At 36.6% G+C, this 16,955-nt stretch overlaps 1 protein-coding gene across 1 annotated transcript; it reads left to right on the top strand.

Annotated features, from left to right (window-relative positions):
• Window positions 1-1,462: 1,462 nt before the first annotated feature.
• Window positions 1,463-15,975, top strand: LOC120077260 (uncharacterized). Its single transcript, XM_039031156.1, has 3 exons — window positions 1,463-2,319; window positions 15,558-15,654; window positions 15,706-15,975. The coding sequence occupies exons 1-3, from the start codon at window positions 1,463-1,465 to the stop codon at window positions 15,973-15,975; spliced, it is 1,224 nt and encodes a 407-aa protein (XP_038887084.1).
• The last annotated feature ends 980 nt before the right edge of the window (window positions 15,976-16,955 follow it).

Here is a 16,955-nt window from a genome sequence, read left to right as displayed (position 1 = left end):
TTGCCATGGAGACTTGGCAATTCGCCTAGAAAAATTTTTGGATTCCTTTTAATTAAAAAAAATAAAATAAAATAAAAAGAGGGTGTTTAGTTCCATTTAGTTTATGACCCACTCCTCTGGGAGTGCAGATTGTTTCCTTGCAGATATTGACCAGAAGGAGAAGAGAATCTAAAGGAGATGCAAATAAGAGATTCCAGAATAATAACATCCAGGAGTTGCTGACAACACAACAATGGGAGAGGCGGTTTGTGAGAAAACCTAAAGAGAGTTGGCAGAACCTAACATGGGCTAGCAGCCCCTGTGCATCGTATTTCCACCTACCACGGTGCCATTCAAACTCAAACTAGGGCTAATCAATCTACTACCAACCTTCAGAGGGCATGCAAAGGATAACCCCTATAAATACATCAAGGACTTCCATATGGTTTGCGTAAGTATGAGACCCCATGGAGTCACAGAAGAACAACTAAACCTTAGGGCATTTCCTTTTTCACTATGGGATAACCCCAAGGATTGGTTGTACTACTTGGCTCCAGGGTCAATTACTACTTGGAATGAACTGAAAAAGAAATTTCTTGAAAAAATTTTCTCGACTTCTAGAGCCCATTCCATAAAAAAAAGACATTTATGACACTTAATAGTTTGTGGGTGAATCTTTATCTAAGTATTGGGAGCGTTATAAACGATCATGTGCTAGTTTCCCCTATCACAAGATTTCTGACCAATTACTTATTCAATACTTCTATAGTGGCTTGCTTACCAATGATAGGAACTCAATCGACTCAGCAGCTGGAGGCGTTCTTGCTGACAAGACACCCAGGGAGGCCTAGGAATTGATATCGTACATGGCTAAGAATAACCAGAATTTTGGCACTAGGGCCACAGAATCTGATTTAACTGGTAAGTTTGAGGTTAAAGAGTTAAAAGCTCAACTTTCTAACTTAACTTCTCTTGTGACATAGTTGGCCCAAGGAGAAGTTGCTCAAGTCAAGGCTCGTGGATCCTTCGAAGTACCAAGACACGCCTCGGAAGCATGTCCCCAAGCACAAGTCAACGTAGTTGGAATTTACCAGAGGAAGTACGACCCACATGGCCTGGTATACAATCCAGGATGGCGTGATCACCCTAATCTAAAATAGGGAGGTCGAAGCCAAGGATAAGGGCATGACAGTTCTAATCATTCCAACCAACCTCCGTCATCTTCCTCAGGTATGTTTTTAGAAGACATTGTTAAGACTTTGGCTGATAATTTCCTTAAATTTCAACAGGAAATTCAGCAGTTGCAAAAAAACTCCATCCAGCTATCAAAGGATACAAAGGCCAATCAGCAAAAAACCAAGGCAAGCATGGCTAATCTAGGGACTCAAGTCACACAGTTAACTGCTGCAGTAAGTCGAATAGAAAACAAGGGCTCAAGAAAGTTACCTTCACAACCGGAACATGCCAACGTTAGTGCCATCACATGAGAAGTGGTAAGGAGCTTCCATCAGACAACCAGTCTCCACTTGATAAGCCCAACGAAGAAGCTGAGAACAATGAGGATAAATCTGAAGCACCACCATCTACTCCCAAGGTAAGTACTCCTTCTTTACCTTCTATTGAACCTTATATTCCTAAAGCTCTGTTTCCTAGTAGGCTAGCAAGACCAAAACAAGAACAGAGGAATGAGAAGTTGATCGAGATGTTAAAAAAGGTTCAGATAAACATTCCTTTCTTGAATGCAATCCAGCAGATCCCTAGGTATGCTAAATTCCTAAAGAAGTTGTGCACTAAAAAGAGGACAGGTAAGGACAGAGAAAAGGTAGTGGTAAGTGAGAATATATCGGCTCTCCTGAAACATAATATTCCTGAAAAATGTCGAGACCTTGGTATTTTCACTTTGTCCTGCATAATTGGTAATAGAGTCATCTGTCATGCCACGTTTGATTTAGGAGCCTCTATTAATGTCAAGCCCTATCATGTTTATGAGGATTTGAAATTGAATGATTTGCAAAAAACTGTTGTATGCATCCAACTAGCTGATAGATCTTACATCCAACCCTTAGGGATTGTTGAGGATGTACTGTTGCAAGTTAAGGACTTGATTTTCCCAGTCGATTTCTATATACTAAAAATGGATGAAATTTCTACACCTTCTTCTTCTACAATTCTATTAGGTAGACCCTTCATGAAAACTGCTAAGACAAAAATTGATGTTGATAAGGGTTGTCTTTCTATAAAATCTGATGGGAAAGTTATTTCTTTTAATATATATGATGCCATGAAATTTCCTGAGGAATATCTGTCCTTATGTTTGATTGAGGCGCATGATGTGTTGTTGTATGTCTTAAAACTCACAGTTTGTAAAGTTATATATTCTATTATTAATAAAGATGTTATTCGACAAAGTTGTTATTCAATCTATAAATTGCACTTATAAAGTCCAAATCCAATAAATTAATATCCATGGCTATAATATGATTACTTGAACTTTATGTGGAGATATAAAAGTGAATCAAGTTCAAGTTGTCACACACCCCTCCCGATTTACCCTCTAAAATTGAAAGAGGATATGATGGTAGTAGTTACCAATCTACTTGCCAACACTTACGGCCTAACTTAAATAAACCTACTTAAAACCTCAATATGCAAAACGACTTGGAAAAAACATAACCATGAAGTTAAACAGTGCAAGACTTAATAACAGTTCCAAAAATAAACATATGTCTAATGAAATAAAATGATAAGGATAAACATGGGTCCCAAAAAAAAATAAGTTTCACAAATCTCCGACTCCTTTCCAAATATGGTACATCAAAACAAGCTTAACCTAAGCTTCTTCCTAGGTCACCATGTAGGAATGTATCAGCAATAGCGGAAGTACAAGGATCATCTAAGCACTCAAATTCACTAATTTTGGCAAAATATAAAGCATGCTCTTACAGAAAACGAGTTTCAAAACATACCTCTTGTAGAACTTCTTCAAAGCTCCTTCTCCAGTTGATATCTTCTCTGAATCTTATTGCAGACCACCTTAAGATCTTCCCCACTATTCTCTTGGTGCTCTAGATTGAGTTGTGAGACTTAAAACAAGCTTGAATCCAGGGATGAAGAAGAAAAGCTCATAGAAGCAATCTTGATGATGAACCTTTTCTTCAAACAAAATTTTTTCTAAAATTCTCTATAGATTGCATGCCCGAATTTCACTCCAATCTCTTCGCTACATTGCAGATCAACATGCAAAGGAGAGAGTTGCATGAGTTGCAACTCATGCTTGGAGAAGACAAGGCTAGAAAGATGCCATTTGAGTGAGCAAGTTGAAAGATGGATAATGGAAAAACCACTTTTTCCACTTTGTGTTTTGTTTTTCTCTTTTTCAATTTTATCTCAAAAATCAAATTTTGATTTTAAAATTCATTTTGATTTTTAAAATTGAAAAATTAATTAATTTCATAAATTAATTATTAAATAAAAATTAATTAATTTAATATCAAATATCAAATTAATTTTAACATATATCCATCTTTATATATTTAAATCATATTTAAATATATAAATTCTCATATTCTATTTAATTATCAAATTAAACGTGCAATTATATCTCATATAATTACTAATTTCCTTGAATTCTAATTTGAACGTTTCAAATTAACTTATCACGCTATTCTAGAGCTAGTCCTTTATGAGCTAGTAGGGGGACCTCGCGACCCTACAAATCATGGGCTTCAATGATCCAAGATTAATTGGCTAAAGTCATTAGATCAGATTAATCCCCATTCGTTAACTAATGGGCCACTCCACTAAATCTCATAGTTGCACTCCCCTCACTGTAGATATATTATGTCCACATGATTTAACCATAATAAGCAAGTCGACCATTCACAGGTTGTTCGTAATAACGGCTGGGTCAAATATCTGTTTTACCCCCGATATTACATCTTATTCCTTAAGTCCCTACTGATTTTTTAATGAACAACTGGTTTGTGATCCAATCACTAAACCAAACTCTCTCAATCCAGTGAGAGGGTGGGGCCCCATGTTCAAAACCTAGATTCAGTACTTGAGAGAACAACCTTTCTCCTATCCCTAAATATGGTAGGCATGAACTCCGTCTTGCATCCTATGTCCCAGCTATCTATCCTGTCTTACCCTTTAAATGGGAGTCTTATTGAGCCGGCGTTGTTAAGCCAACCGTCACCTATGAAAATCTAAGGGAAATCCCGAATAGACAAGAGTTCATAGTTAACATAAGATTAAGATCGAGTTACCTTAGTCATCTAGGTGAAATAGTTAGTCTTAAATAGTAAACAACGTTATAAAGTAAGATCGTGTTACCTTAGTCAATTGCTCCACTGTTGTCACAATAAAGAGTGACAGGCAGATGCATATTACGAACTACTTCCAGATCTGTCAGGAACTTTATGATTCATACTGCTTCTTTTGCTGCTTCACTTGCAGCAACATACTCAACTTCCATTGTGGAGTCTGTAATACAACTCTGTTGATGCTCCTCCATACCAGTGCTCCTTCGTTTAGAGTAAATACTGACCCTAAAGTTGATTTCCTTGAATCAATATCGATCTAAAAGTCAGAATCAGTGTATCCAGTAAGGATCAGATCCTTAGCACTATACACGAGCATATAATCTCTCATTCTTCGAAGATACTTGAGAATGTTTTTAACAGCAGTCCAATGATTATGACCAGGATTAGACTGAAATCTGCTGAAAATTCCTACGACATAGCATATATCGAGACGAGTACACAACATTGCATATATCAAACTCCCAACTGCAGATGCATATGAAATTCGATTCATCTCCTCAACCTCTTGAGGTATCTTAGGACTCTATTCCTTGGACAGGTGAATTCCATGCTTGAAAGGTAAAAATTCTTTCTTGGAATTTTGCATTTTATACCTAGACAACATCTTATCTATATAAGATGCTTGAGATAATGCCAATGTTCTGTTCTTGCGATTTTGAACTATTTGGATTCCAAGAACATACTGTGCTTCTCCCACATCTTTCATTTGGAATTGTGAAACCAACCATCTCTTAACGTCAGCTAGATATTCTCCCTCATTCCCAATGAGTAGAATATCATTCAACATACAACACCAGAAAAGCGACAGTTTTGTTGACGATTTTCTTGTATACACAGGGTTCATCAACATTTTTTTCAAAGCCATAAAATTTGATCGCAGTGTCAAATCTAATATTCCAGGATCTAAAAGCTTGTTTTAATCCATAAATGAATCGATTAAGCTTGCAAATCTTTTGCTCTTGACCCTACTATATGAACCCTTTTGATTGAGACATATAGATACTCTCTTCAAGATTGCCATTCAGAAAAGCTGTCTTGACATCCATTTTCTATATTTCATAATCATAAAATGTGGATATGGATAAGAGTATTCTAATAGACTTTATCATGGCAACTGGAGAGAAGATTTCTTCAAAATCTAACCCCTCTCTTTGGGTAAATCAAGCTGTCTTGACATCCATTTTCTATATTTCATAATCATAAAATGTGGATATGGATAAGAGTATTCTAATAGACTTTATCATGGCAACTGGAGAGAAGATTTCTTCAAAATCTAACCCCTCTCTTTGGGTAAACCCTTTTACCACAAGTCTAGCTTTGTAGGTTTGTACCTTACCAGCTTGGTCTCGTTTTCTCTTGTAGATCCATTTGCAACTAATGGGTTTTACCCCTTCTGGTTGATCTACAAGATCCAGACAGAATTGAAATACATAGATTCCATTTCAAGGTCCATGGCTTTAATCCATTGGTCTTTGTTCACATCGTTCATTGCTTGATTAAAAGACAATGGATCCTCTAAACCATCATCTGGTATGATGAGTTGAGTTTCAGTTAAACCCATGTACCGGTCAGGCTGTTGCACAACCCTCTCACTACGACGAGGCATTCTCAACTCTTGAGAATGATGTGGAGTATTAGCTTCATCAACAACTCTTGTTGATGGACTTTCTCTATCAACAACTCTTGTTGAAGGACCTGCTCGATCAACAACTCTTGTTGATACATTTGTTGTTTCTTTGGACGTTTCTTCTATTACTAGATTATTGCGAGGTTGATGATTCTTTATATAGTCTTCCTCTAGGAAGGTTTCATTTGTTGATACAAATACTTTGTCTTCTTGAGGATCATAAAAGAATCCACCTTTTGTTTCTTTTAGGTAGCCTACAAATAAGCATACTTTTGAACGGTGTTCCAACTTTTGAGGATTTTGCACCAACACATGTGCTGGACAACCCTAAATCCTGAAGTGACGTAAATTTTCTTTACGTCCCATTCAGAGCTCGTAAGGCGTTTCAGAAATACTTTTCGAGGGAACTATGTTCAAAATATACACCGCAGTTCCAACTGCGTGTCGCCAAAAAGAATTTGGTAACTGAGCTTAACTCAGCATGGAATGAACCATGTCCAACAAGGTTATGTTTCTCCTCTCTGCCACACCATTCTACTGAGGTGTGTCAGAGGCTGTGAGTTGAGACTGGATTCCATATTCTATCAAATAGTTATGGAATTCTTGTCCATATATTTACCACCTCGATCCGATCGAAGTTTTTTAATCTTTTTACCTAATTGGTTCTCAACCTCAGCCTTATAGTCTTTGAACTTTTCAAAAGTTTCAGACTTTTGGTGGATTAGATAAACATGCCCATACTTGGAATAATCATCTGTAAAACTGATGAAATATTCATACCCTCCTCTTGCTCTAACATTTAGAGGCCCACAAAGGTCTGAGTGAATCAACTCTAGGGGTTCTTTGGTTCTAAGACCTTTTCTAGAGAAATATCTTTTTGTCATTTTACCCTCGAGAAAGGACTCACAAGGTGGTAATGAACTGTCTTCCAACTTATTTAGAAGACCGTTCTTAACCAATCTCTCAATCCTGTTGAGATTTATGTGACCCAATCTCAGGTGCCAAAGATAGGCATTTGGAGAAATCTTCCTCTTCTTATGAATCCCAGCAGTTTTAAACATCTTTATGTTCAAAACAACTTTGTTCTCAGTTGGTTTTAACATGTATACGTTATTTTCTAATTTTGCCGAGAAAATTGGTTTATTTCCCATATTGGTGAATACTTCATCATTTTCGAAATAAACTTTATAATTTTGTTCTAGCAACAAGAGACAGAAATTAAATTCCTTTTCATAGAAGGAATATAATATACATTTTTCATATAAATGTACTTATCTCCTAAAAATAATTTCATATCTCTCATTGCTTTGGCTGAAACAATCTCCCTGGTCCCTACCTTAGAGATTGTTTCACCTTCTGTCAACTTTCTCCAATAACTTGTTTCCTGTGAGATAGTACATACATGATTAGCAACACCCGAATCAATTATTCGGATTTTATCGTTTTCCACTAAACATGCTTCAATAACAAGTAAATCATATTTATCTTGTTGTTCGAATTCTGCCTTCTCATCTACATAATTCATGATTTCATATGGGTTTGAAGATAGAGGACAATACCTTGTTAAAACTCTTTTGGTGTAATCAATTGCTAGTAATTTGTTTGTTGATTTGATTTTACTGTTATGTACATCGAAAGCGAGTATTACAAAAAAATTCGACATGCTGATAAAAGTCAAACAAATTCTAATTAGCAAATTATAACTAAATCCAAAGCCAAGTTTTAGCAAAAAGGTAATAATGTACCCATAACCATTATTTATTTGCAACGATACTTTAGTGAGTCAGAATATGTGCTACCATGGGGTAGTCAGATACTCCTTCACTGGAGCAAACAATTTTGACCAAACAGTATCCCCAGAATAACTCTTATTCCTATTGTCTCCGAAATAACTCTTATTCCAATAGTCGTTTAGTTATCATTTTTGGTCAAGGTCTTCACTAACAACTTAGTAATTCTTGTAAGTGTGACCCACCATTTTCAGATCTTATAGAACGGTGTGAACTTGCCTCCGAAATAGAAGACAATATCCAAGACGGAACTATAAAACCCTATTCATTTTACTGAAGCCTAGGTTGTTATGAATCCTATGTTACAACCCTCCGTAGGGATAGCCGTCGCTAAACAACTAGCAAAGGGCCGCTTAAAGCTAACAAGCAGGCGCAACATAGGAATCTCACAGTTTAGACTAATGGAGGAGATCGTAGGATTTATTGACACATATCTTTCACCTACTTACTATGAACTACTTCCTTTGTTTACCTTGATATTGACTCATACAAAACACTCTTCGAAGGGAGGTCACTCAGCATCATATGAATCTCACGGTGTAAACTATGTGGAGACATAGCAGTTGAAATCTATTTATCGTATAATTGATTTATGTTTGAACAACTTCCTCTTATTCACGAAATCTAGATTTAAACTAAAAAAAATACTTTCCAAAGGGAGGTCACTCCCAGGGTGACATGAAGTACCACTTAAATCTGGATTGTGAACTCTTAGAGACGTGAGAGCTAAAAATAAAGTATCATATATGTTATTAATCTCCCACTGAAGTTTTCTAATAACTCTATCATATAGAAGTTATTAAATTTCCACTAAAGTGTTCTATTTTGGGTATATTTATACTTGGGTATAGAAGTTATCTAGCAAAACGATCCGAGATTAATTGACTAAACTCATTAGACCATATTAATCCTCATTCATTAACTAATGGGTCACTCCACTAAAGCCCATAGTTGCACTCCCCTCATTGTAGATATATTATATTCACATGATTTAACCATGATCAGCAAGTCGACCCTTCACAGGTTATCCGTAATAACGGCTGGGTCAAATATCTGTTTTACACCCAAGATTACATCTTATTCCTCAAGTCTCTACTGATCCTCTAATGAACAGGTCTTTTATCCAATCACTAAACCAAACTCTCTCAACACAGTGTGAAGGAACTCTTATTCAAGAGTACCTACAAGCGGAAGCGGATCTTTCCAATTGATTGTGACAGAATTACCGCATATACATTCAAACATACTTTCATAATACAAAAGGGATCAAGAAATCATACCAGATGAAGACTTCTTCTTCACAATGAGTCTGAATCCCAACCATCTACCTCGAACAGTCACCACTCGGACAGAAGAAAATGGAGAAGACAACACCACTTAGAACCCTCAGTATTCTTGGAGTGAGAATCCAAAGTGTGGGCTTTGTTCGGATTTAGTAGAGGGGAGAAAGAAGAGCGACCGTACACAATGATCAAGCAAGTGGGAGATGTGGTCATCTATTTCATAGACAATATGCTTGATCGTTTAGGTAAAGTGTACGATCGTGTAGGAAAAGGGTAAACGGTCATCTATACGATCGTGTAGGAAAAGGGTGAACGATCGTCCAAAACGATCGCGTAGGAAAAACTAAGCGATCGTCTATATGATCGTTTAGTAAATACCGAGAGCTAAATGATCGCTTATTAAAAAGGTAAAGATCGTTTACATAATAGCGCGCGACGGTGTAATTGGTATGTGATCGCTTAACAATATCGTATATGTAAGCGATCGTGCAGTCCCTATCGTATAGGCACTGATTTTCTAAATGATGATACTATCTTTTTCACAATACCCGCGCACACAGAGATCAACATACCGTCTGCTATTTATAATGCACTCATCCGTTATTTTAAATGAAGAGGCGTCTTCCAATTTCCTTTATAACCGTTCAATTAATGTGATCTTATCACATTCATAATTTATAAATTAATATCAAATATTAATTATGATATTTTTTTCCTCTACTAGATATAAATCATATTTATATCCTCTCCAAATTAATGTATCTCATACATAAAGTTAATAATATCATATTTAATTAACTCGTTCAATTATCTCATATATAATCAAACTCCCTCTTGTCAATTTGAATATTTCAAATTGACCCAAAAACGGACTTTCAACTTGTATCCAAGCTACCAAGGGGACCTTATGGACCTATGGCTCGAAGCTCCAACGGTACGTGAATAATTGACTAAACTCTTTAGTCACGATATCCATCATCTATTAACTGCCAGGCATTTCATTAAAGACCGACAATTGAACTCTTCTTGCCATAGATATATTTCTATGTCTATTGGATATAACCAATCATCAGTACGATGACCCTACACAGATGGTTGTAATTACAGCAGACCAATTTACCGTTTTGCCCCTGTCATTACGTCTTCCTTCTTAAGTACCACTAATCCTTCTAATGAACAATACAACATAATCCTACTATTTGTAAACACCTCTTGGGCCATGAGAAGATGTGTGGCGCCACATCGTTCAAGCCTTTGAATCAGCCCTTATGGGAGTTATCTATCTACTTGTCCTTACCTCGAGAAAGGAGTGAATTCCATCTTGTGTAGCTGAATTCCCAACTCCCAAACAAGACGAATCTCTAAAATAGTAGGTTTAAGTCTGCATTCTGGCCACTTGCACCTATGCAAATCAAAGGACCGCCCTCAATGGCAAGAGTTCCCAACTCACTCAGGATTGAGGTCATGTTACTTATGGTCATCCTAATGAAGTGAAGTCTCAGTTATAAACGGTGTTATATAACGAGACGTTTACACTTCGTGGTCAGGTCTTATACAAACTCTTTGTATAAGATGCCCCCGCTCGCATGTCCCCTACACGAATGATCAGGATCAGATCATCTGTGACAAGTCACAACACTTGTGACCATTCTACAAAGCGGGCCGCATCCGTAGCGTTACAAGGATAAGGTTTCCCTCCTATATCCATATACTACAGACCATTTTGGTTATCACTCAAGACATGATCCACTTTTATGTCACCACATACATGCTTAAGTTATATACAGATAACTAGAGATTTTAAGTTTCTTGGTTTTTGGTAAAATGAAAAACATCTAAATGTGCAAAGTCAAGTAGTGAAGTAAATATCATTTATATTATACATCACAAGTGTTCGTACAAAGTTGTTTACAAACTATTAGACACGAGACTTTAGGGTACAAACCCCAACAAGTGAGAGGGTGGGGCCCTATGTTCATGACCTGGATTCAGTACTTGAGAGAACAACCTTTCTCCTATCCCTAAATCGGGTAGGCGTAAACTTCGTCTTGCACCCTATGTCCCCAACTATTTATCTGGTCTTACCCCTGAAATGGGAGTCTTATTGAGCTGGCGTTGTTGAGCCAACCCTCACTTATGCAAATTTAAGGGCAATCTCGAATAGATAGAAGTTCATAGTTAGCTCAGGATTAAGATCGAGTTACCTAGGTCATCTAGGTGAAATAGTCAGTCTTAAACAGTAATCAACATTATAAAGTAAGAGTGACGTATTTCTTGGTCCTGATCTTATGCAAACTCATTGCATAGGATGCCTCCACTCCTCATGTCATAACATGTACGAATTAGAATCACATTGTATATAGCACTTTACAACTCTTTGTAACAACTACAGAGTAGGCCACATCCAATGGTGTTACCATAATAAGATACCCAACCTTATTCCATTACCATAGATCATTTTTACTATTTACTCGAACATGATCCACTCTTATGTCTCCACATAAAGTTCAAGTACTCATACAATAGTCATGGGTCTTAGTTTATTGGATTTAGACTTTCATACAATTTATAAAATAAATAATAAATATATTGATTATAGAAAATGTTTATCATTTTACAACCTGTGAGTTTTTAAGAGATAAAACCCAACACACCAAACTTTGGGTGGTAAGCTGCAATTGTTTCAACCGCGAGGTAACTGATCGTTACCTGGGAAATAGGAAAACATTTGAAAACTGTGAGCTGGTTGCCCAATGAGTGACTCATTGAAATACATGTCTTCTCAAGCCTTTTATATGCATTAATGTAAATAAATAAACATGCTGGAAAATAATCTCAAGCAACTTGCATAGTATCATACATAAATCATAGCATTATAATCAACCATACTATCAAACCTTAGTTGAGAACGAGCATTCATAGCTCAAGCTCCCAATGTCCATTCATGGCCATGAGACCCATATTTTAATCCCATTATAAATACTGTAGCCAGAAGACCCATACTTCGGCCTCTCATGAAGAACTACCTACGTGCACGTAGAGTATACTAACTACCGTCAACATCTGAGGTACTTCCTTGATACCTTCTATACCTTCAGTACCCAGTATATTAGAAACACCATTCGAGCATCATAAGCTTTAAGCATAGCACTTAATTAGCTTTCGCCTTAAGAGCATTATTACCATTCAACATGCATACTTAATAATTATAAACATGTAGTTGCAATTCTCTTTCATACATTCTTAACATAAGTTAGGATTAGTAAAACTCATTTAAATAACTTGAAAAGTCATGCTTAGGAAATGCCATGAACTCTTTAAAACATAAGCTTAGGAAATGCCATGAACTCTTTAAAACATAAGTATAAACTTTAGTTTCTTGGAAAACCCATGAACGTTAGCATTAAATTCATTTGGAACGCATGTTCCTTTTCGTGAACATATTTGAAAACATTTAGTCACTCACAGATCTTTGTGTTTGGTTTTTCCTAAGATTTGTAGGTCTCCTCAATGGACGTAGCTTCTACACATAAAAGAATAAGAGTTTAGCTGCTATTTTGGCCTCCCTTTTGAGACTACTCTTTTAACCAAGCTCATACTTAGCAAGGGGTTGCCTATTCGTCCAATATTTCCATATTCAACTTCTAACGTAAATAACTTGAAACCTAGAATCATTTTAAGAAGGTTCCTTCTCCAAACATGTTCAGAATTTTGTTAATAATGTTACCTCAAAGTTTTAGCGAGAAACTCTTCGTGGTCTAACCTGGGCCTTCAAATCTTTCCCAATAGCCCTAACCGCAACTCCCTGCTTGAGCAAAGGTTTTAGGTTTAATTTCCAAAATATGTAACTCGAAAAATAGGCCTTTTTTTTTGCCGTGGTTCCATCTATAAACTTACTTGAAATGGTGTTCACGAAAATACCTTAAAGTTTCGCCTTGAAAATCCAAGTGGTTCGGTCTAGATCTATGTTTCTTCGTCGAGTGCCCGAAAACACCCAAAAATGATCCTTTGACCCTTCCTTCCTTCTCCAGCCCTCTTTCTAGTGAGAACTCCTTTCTAAAGGCTCATTTTCAGAAACCAGACTCAGAGCTTTCCAATGGTACCAAGTTTGTCTGATTTGCTCAAGTAAATTGTCCAAAACGAGCCCTCGAAGTTCTCTTCCTTTTGATACTACTGTCCAACTATTTGCATGAAATCTCCTTAAGCCACCTCACCCACTAGTGGAGATTAAGGGCCGAGATTAAGCCATTTTTCCGGGTATCTAAAAGAGAAGTTTAAAACTAAGTGTTTCGAGCAACTCAATCCTCAATGGAAAACTCAATGGAGGAAGGTCCTTACTCGATGGAAAATTCTATGACTCTTTATTAAATACTCGATGGAAGGACCCGATACTCGATGAGAAAACTTGGTGCTGGGAGCTCGTTCGATGCATGCTCCCTACTTGATCGCTCGTACTCGACGCGAGACCCTTCCTCACTTACCCTCGACGCTCAACCCCTTCCTCGATCACTCATACTCGACACTTGAAAACATTTACTTGATGCTTGACCCTTACTCAATTACTTATACTCGAAGCTCGACAGCATTTACTCGATGCTTGCCTTATACTCATTTGATGCTCAAACACCCTTCAACACGATCAACATTTAACCAGAAATTCTCTTTATAAAGCTAAATTAATAACTAACTAAGAGCTAAGTTTCCATACTTAAACATTTTCTTCTTCAAACTCATCCTTTACCTCAAAAAGCACAAATCCAATCTAACTTAAATATTTAACCCAACATTTTCTTAACTTAAACAATAAACATAATTAAAAAGGAGGAAGTAAGATGCAGGTTTTATACAAGTAAATAGTTAAAATTATCTATAGTATATGAATAATGTTGGGTACCTTATTCTGATAACACTATTAAATGCGACCCACTTTGTAGTTGTTACAGATTGTTGTAAAATGCTGCAAAAAAAGTAATCCTGATTCGTTCATGTATTGACATGAGGAGTGAGGGCATTCAACGCAATGAGTTTTCATAAGATCGGACTAAGAAATAAGTTACACTTACTTTATAATGTTACTGTTTAAAAACTGACTATTTCACAACGATGACCTAGGTAACTTAACCTGAATCCTGAGCTAACTATGAACTCCTGTTTATTCAGGATTATCCGTAGATTTGCATAGGTGAGGGTTTGCTCAACAACGCCGGCTTAATAAAGTTCCCATTTCAGAGGCAAGACCAAGTAGATAGTTAGGGACATAGGGTGCAAGATGGAATTCACTTCTACCCGCTTTCAAGGATAGTAGAGAGGTTGTTCCCTTAAGTGTTGACTCCGAGTCTTGAACATGGGGCCTCACCCTCTCATTAGCCCGAGAGGGGCTTGGTTTGATGATTGGATCACAAACCAATTGTTCATTAGAGGATCAGTGAGACTTAAGAAACAAGAGGTAATCTCGGGGGTAAAACAGCCTTTTGACCCAACCGTTATTATGAAAAACCTGTGAAAGGTTAATTTACTAATCATGGTTATATCGAGTGGACACAATATATCTACAGTGAGAGAAGTGTAACCACGTGCATTAGTGGAGTGACCTAATAGTTAACGAATGGGGGTTAATTCGATGTAAAGAGTTTAGCCAATTAATCTCGGATCGTTGGAGCCCATGATCTGTATGTCCACTAAGTCACCCTACTAGCTCACAAACGGATTAGCCTTAGAGTAGCGTGATAAGTTCATTTGAAACGTTCAAACTAGAATTAAGATTATATGTGACATAATTACACGTTTAATATCGAAATTAGAGGATCATTAATATTTAAATATGATTTAAATATTAAATTCATGGTAATGGAATTGGTGAGAAATTAATTTAATATTTGATATTAAATTAATAAGACTAATTAAATTGTTTAATTAATTAATTAATTTTATTAGAAAATTAATTATTGAATTAGTTTTGTAAAATTAATAAAATCTCATGTTTTAATTCAAATGTTATTTTTTTTAAATCAATTTAAAACAAGAAAATTGGAAACGGAAAAATGGTTTTTTCCAGTTTCATTTTCAGTAGCTCACTCACTTTCCATTCTTCTTGAACTCAATTAATTCAAGCATAAGTTATGATTCATGCATGGTTGTTAGTTTCATTAAAGTCATGAAATATAAAGTTGGAATTTTGAGTGGAAGGAAAGAGGAATCAATTGAAATTTTGTTGAGAAATAGTGTTTGAATTATTGTTCTTCAACCTACCGATAAACCTGTCCTCCTCTACTTATTCCCTTAATCCAAACTTATTTTGAGACCCACAACTCAATCCAAGGCACCAAGAGGATAGTAGGGAAGTCCTTGTGGCGATTCATGAGCAGAAATCAAGGAGATTGCAGCTGAAGATCGTGAATCAAAGGTACTTTAAAGGTTAGTGTTGAAACTCTGTTTTTAGTTTATGAGCATGCTTAGTTTAAAGCCAAAATTAATGAATTAGAATGCTTAATGATCCTATTTTACTTCCGTTTCTTGATTCCTCAATCTAACATGATGTTATTGATGAGATTAGGTTGCATGATGATAATAATAATTCTAGCATTTTGGTTGCCCCCTGCATTGATTTGGATTCGTCTGATTCACATGATTTATCTTTTCCTGTTGTTAATGTTAGCAAATTAGAAGAACCTTCTCCTGACTTCAATATTCTTGATTTGTAGGTACAAACGATTGAGCTGAAGGCTTTCCCTATCCATCTAAAATATATGTACCTGGGAGAAGGAAACACCCTTCCAGTCATAATCTCCAGGGAGTTGATGCCTGCCCAAAAGGAATCCTTAATTGAAACTTTGAAAACTTACAATGAGGCTGTTGGGTGGACTCTAGATGATCTCAAGGGAGTAAGCCCTTCGCTTTGCATGTATTGGATTACTCTAGAGGAAGGAGCCAAGCCCACAGTTCAACACCTCAGAAGGTTCAACCCCAACTAGAAAAATGTCGTTCTCAAAGAAATTATCAAGGTTAATGAAGTCGGAATCATTTACCTAGTTCTTGGTAGCAAATGGGTAAGTCCTATCCATGTTGTCCCCAAAAAGACCGGCATGAAAATTGTGGAGAACGATAAGGGTGAGATGGTGCCAATGTGGGTACAAAATTGTTGGAGAATGTGCATCGATTTTCGAAAGCTCAATGAGGTAACAAACAAAGATCATTTCCCTATACCTTTCCTGGATTAAATGGTGGAATGGCTCGCCGGAAAACCATTTTTCTATTTTCTTGATGGCTTCTTTGGATTCTACCAAATCCCCATTGCCCAAGAAGACCAGGAAAAGACCACTTTCACTTGCACTTATGGTACGTATGTCTTTAGGAGGATGCCATTTGGGCTTTGCAATACCCCAGGTACATTCCAAAGGTGTATGATGAGTATATTTTCTAATTTTATAAAAAAATGCATAGAGGTGTTTATGGATGATTTTACGGTTTATGGTGAGTCTTTTGAGGATTTTTGCATAATCTTAGCTTAGTATTGAGACGATCCATTGAAGCTAACCTTGTTTTGAATTATGAAAATGTCATTTTATGGCTTGTCATGGGATTGTTCTAGGACATCTAGTTTTTGAAAAAGGAATTTAGGTAGACAAAGGTAGATATTATTGTTAACTCCCCTATCCTACCTATGTTAGGGAGATTCATTCTTTTCTTGGTAGCGCAGGTTTCTACAGGAATTTTATCAAGGACTTTTCGAAGTTGGCACTACCACTTTCAACATTGCTTCAAAAGGATCCCATTTGATTTTGACAAGAAGTGTCAGGAGGCCTTTGACACTTTAAAGGAGAAGCTGATCACCACACTGATTTTGTAACCTCCGAGATCGGATGTACCATTTGAAATCATATGTGTTGCTAGCAATCTAGGAGTGGGAGCGGTACTAGGACAAAGGGTCGATAAGAAGAGTCACGTCATATGT

This window comes from Benincasa hispida, chromosome 1, assembly GCF_027475165.1.
Source record: "Benincasa hispida cultivar pf3 chromosome 1, pf3_genome.v1.1, whole genome shotgun sequence".
Taxonomy (NCBI): Eukaryota; Viridiplantae; Streptophyta; class Magnoliopsida; order Cucurbitales; family Cucurbitaceae; genus Benincasa; species Benincasa hispida.
Note: the sequence above shows the minus strand (reverse complement) of the source record. Positions and strands in the feature narration are given on the sequence as shown.

Bases quoted from the DNA above. Each gene is read 5' to 3' on its own strand.
- LOC120077260 (XM_039031156.1), top strand. From the start codon at position 1,463: ATGAGAAGTGGTAAGGAGCTTCCATCAGACAACCAGTCTCCACTTGAT. The intron at 2,320-15,557 runs GTATGTCTTAAA...TGATGAGATTAG, and splicing joins GAGGCGCATGATGTGTTGTT to GTTGCATGATGATAATAATA. The intron at 15,655-15,705 runs GTTAGCAAATTA...CTTGATTTGTAG, and splicing joins TATCTTTTCCTGTTGTTAAT to GTACAAACGATTGAGCTGAA.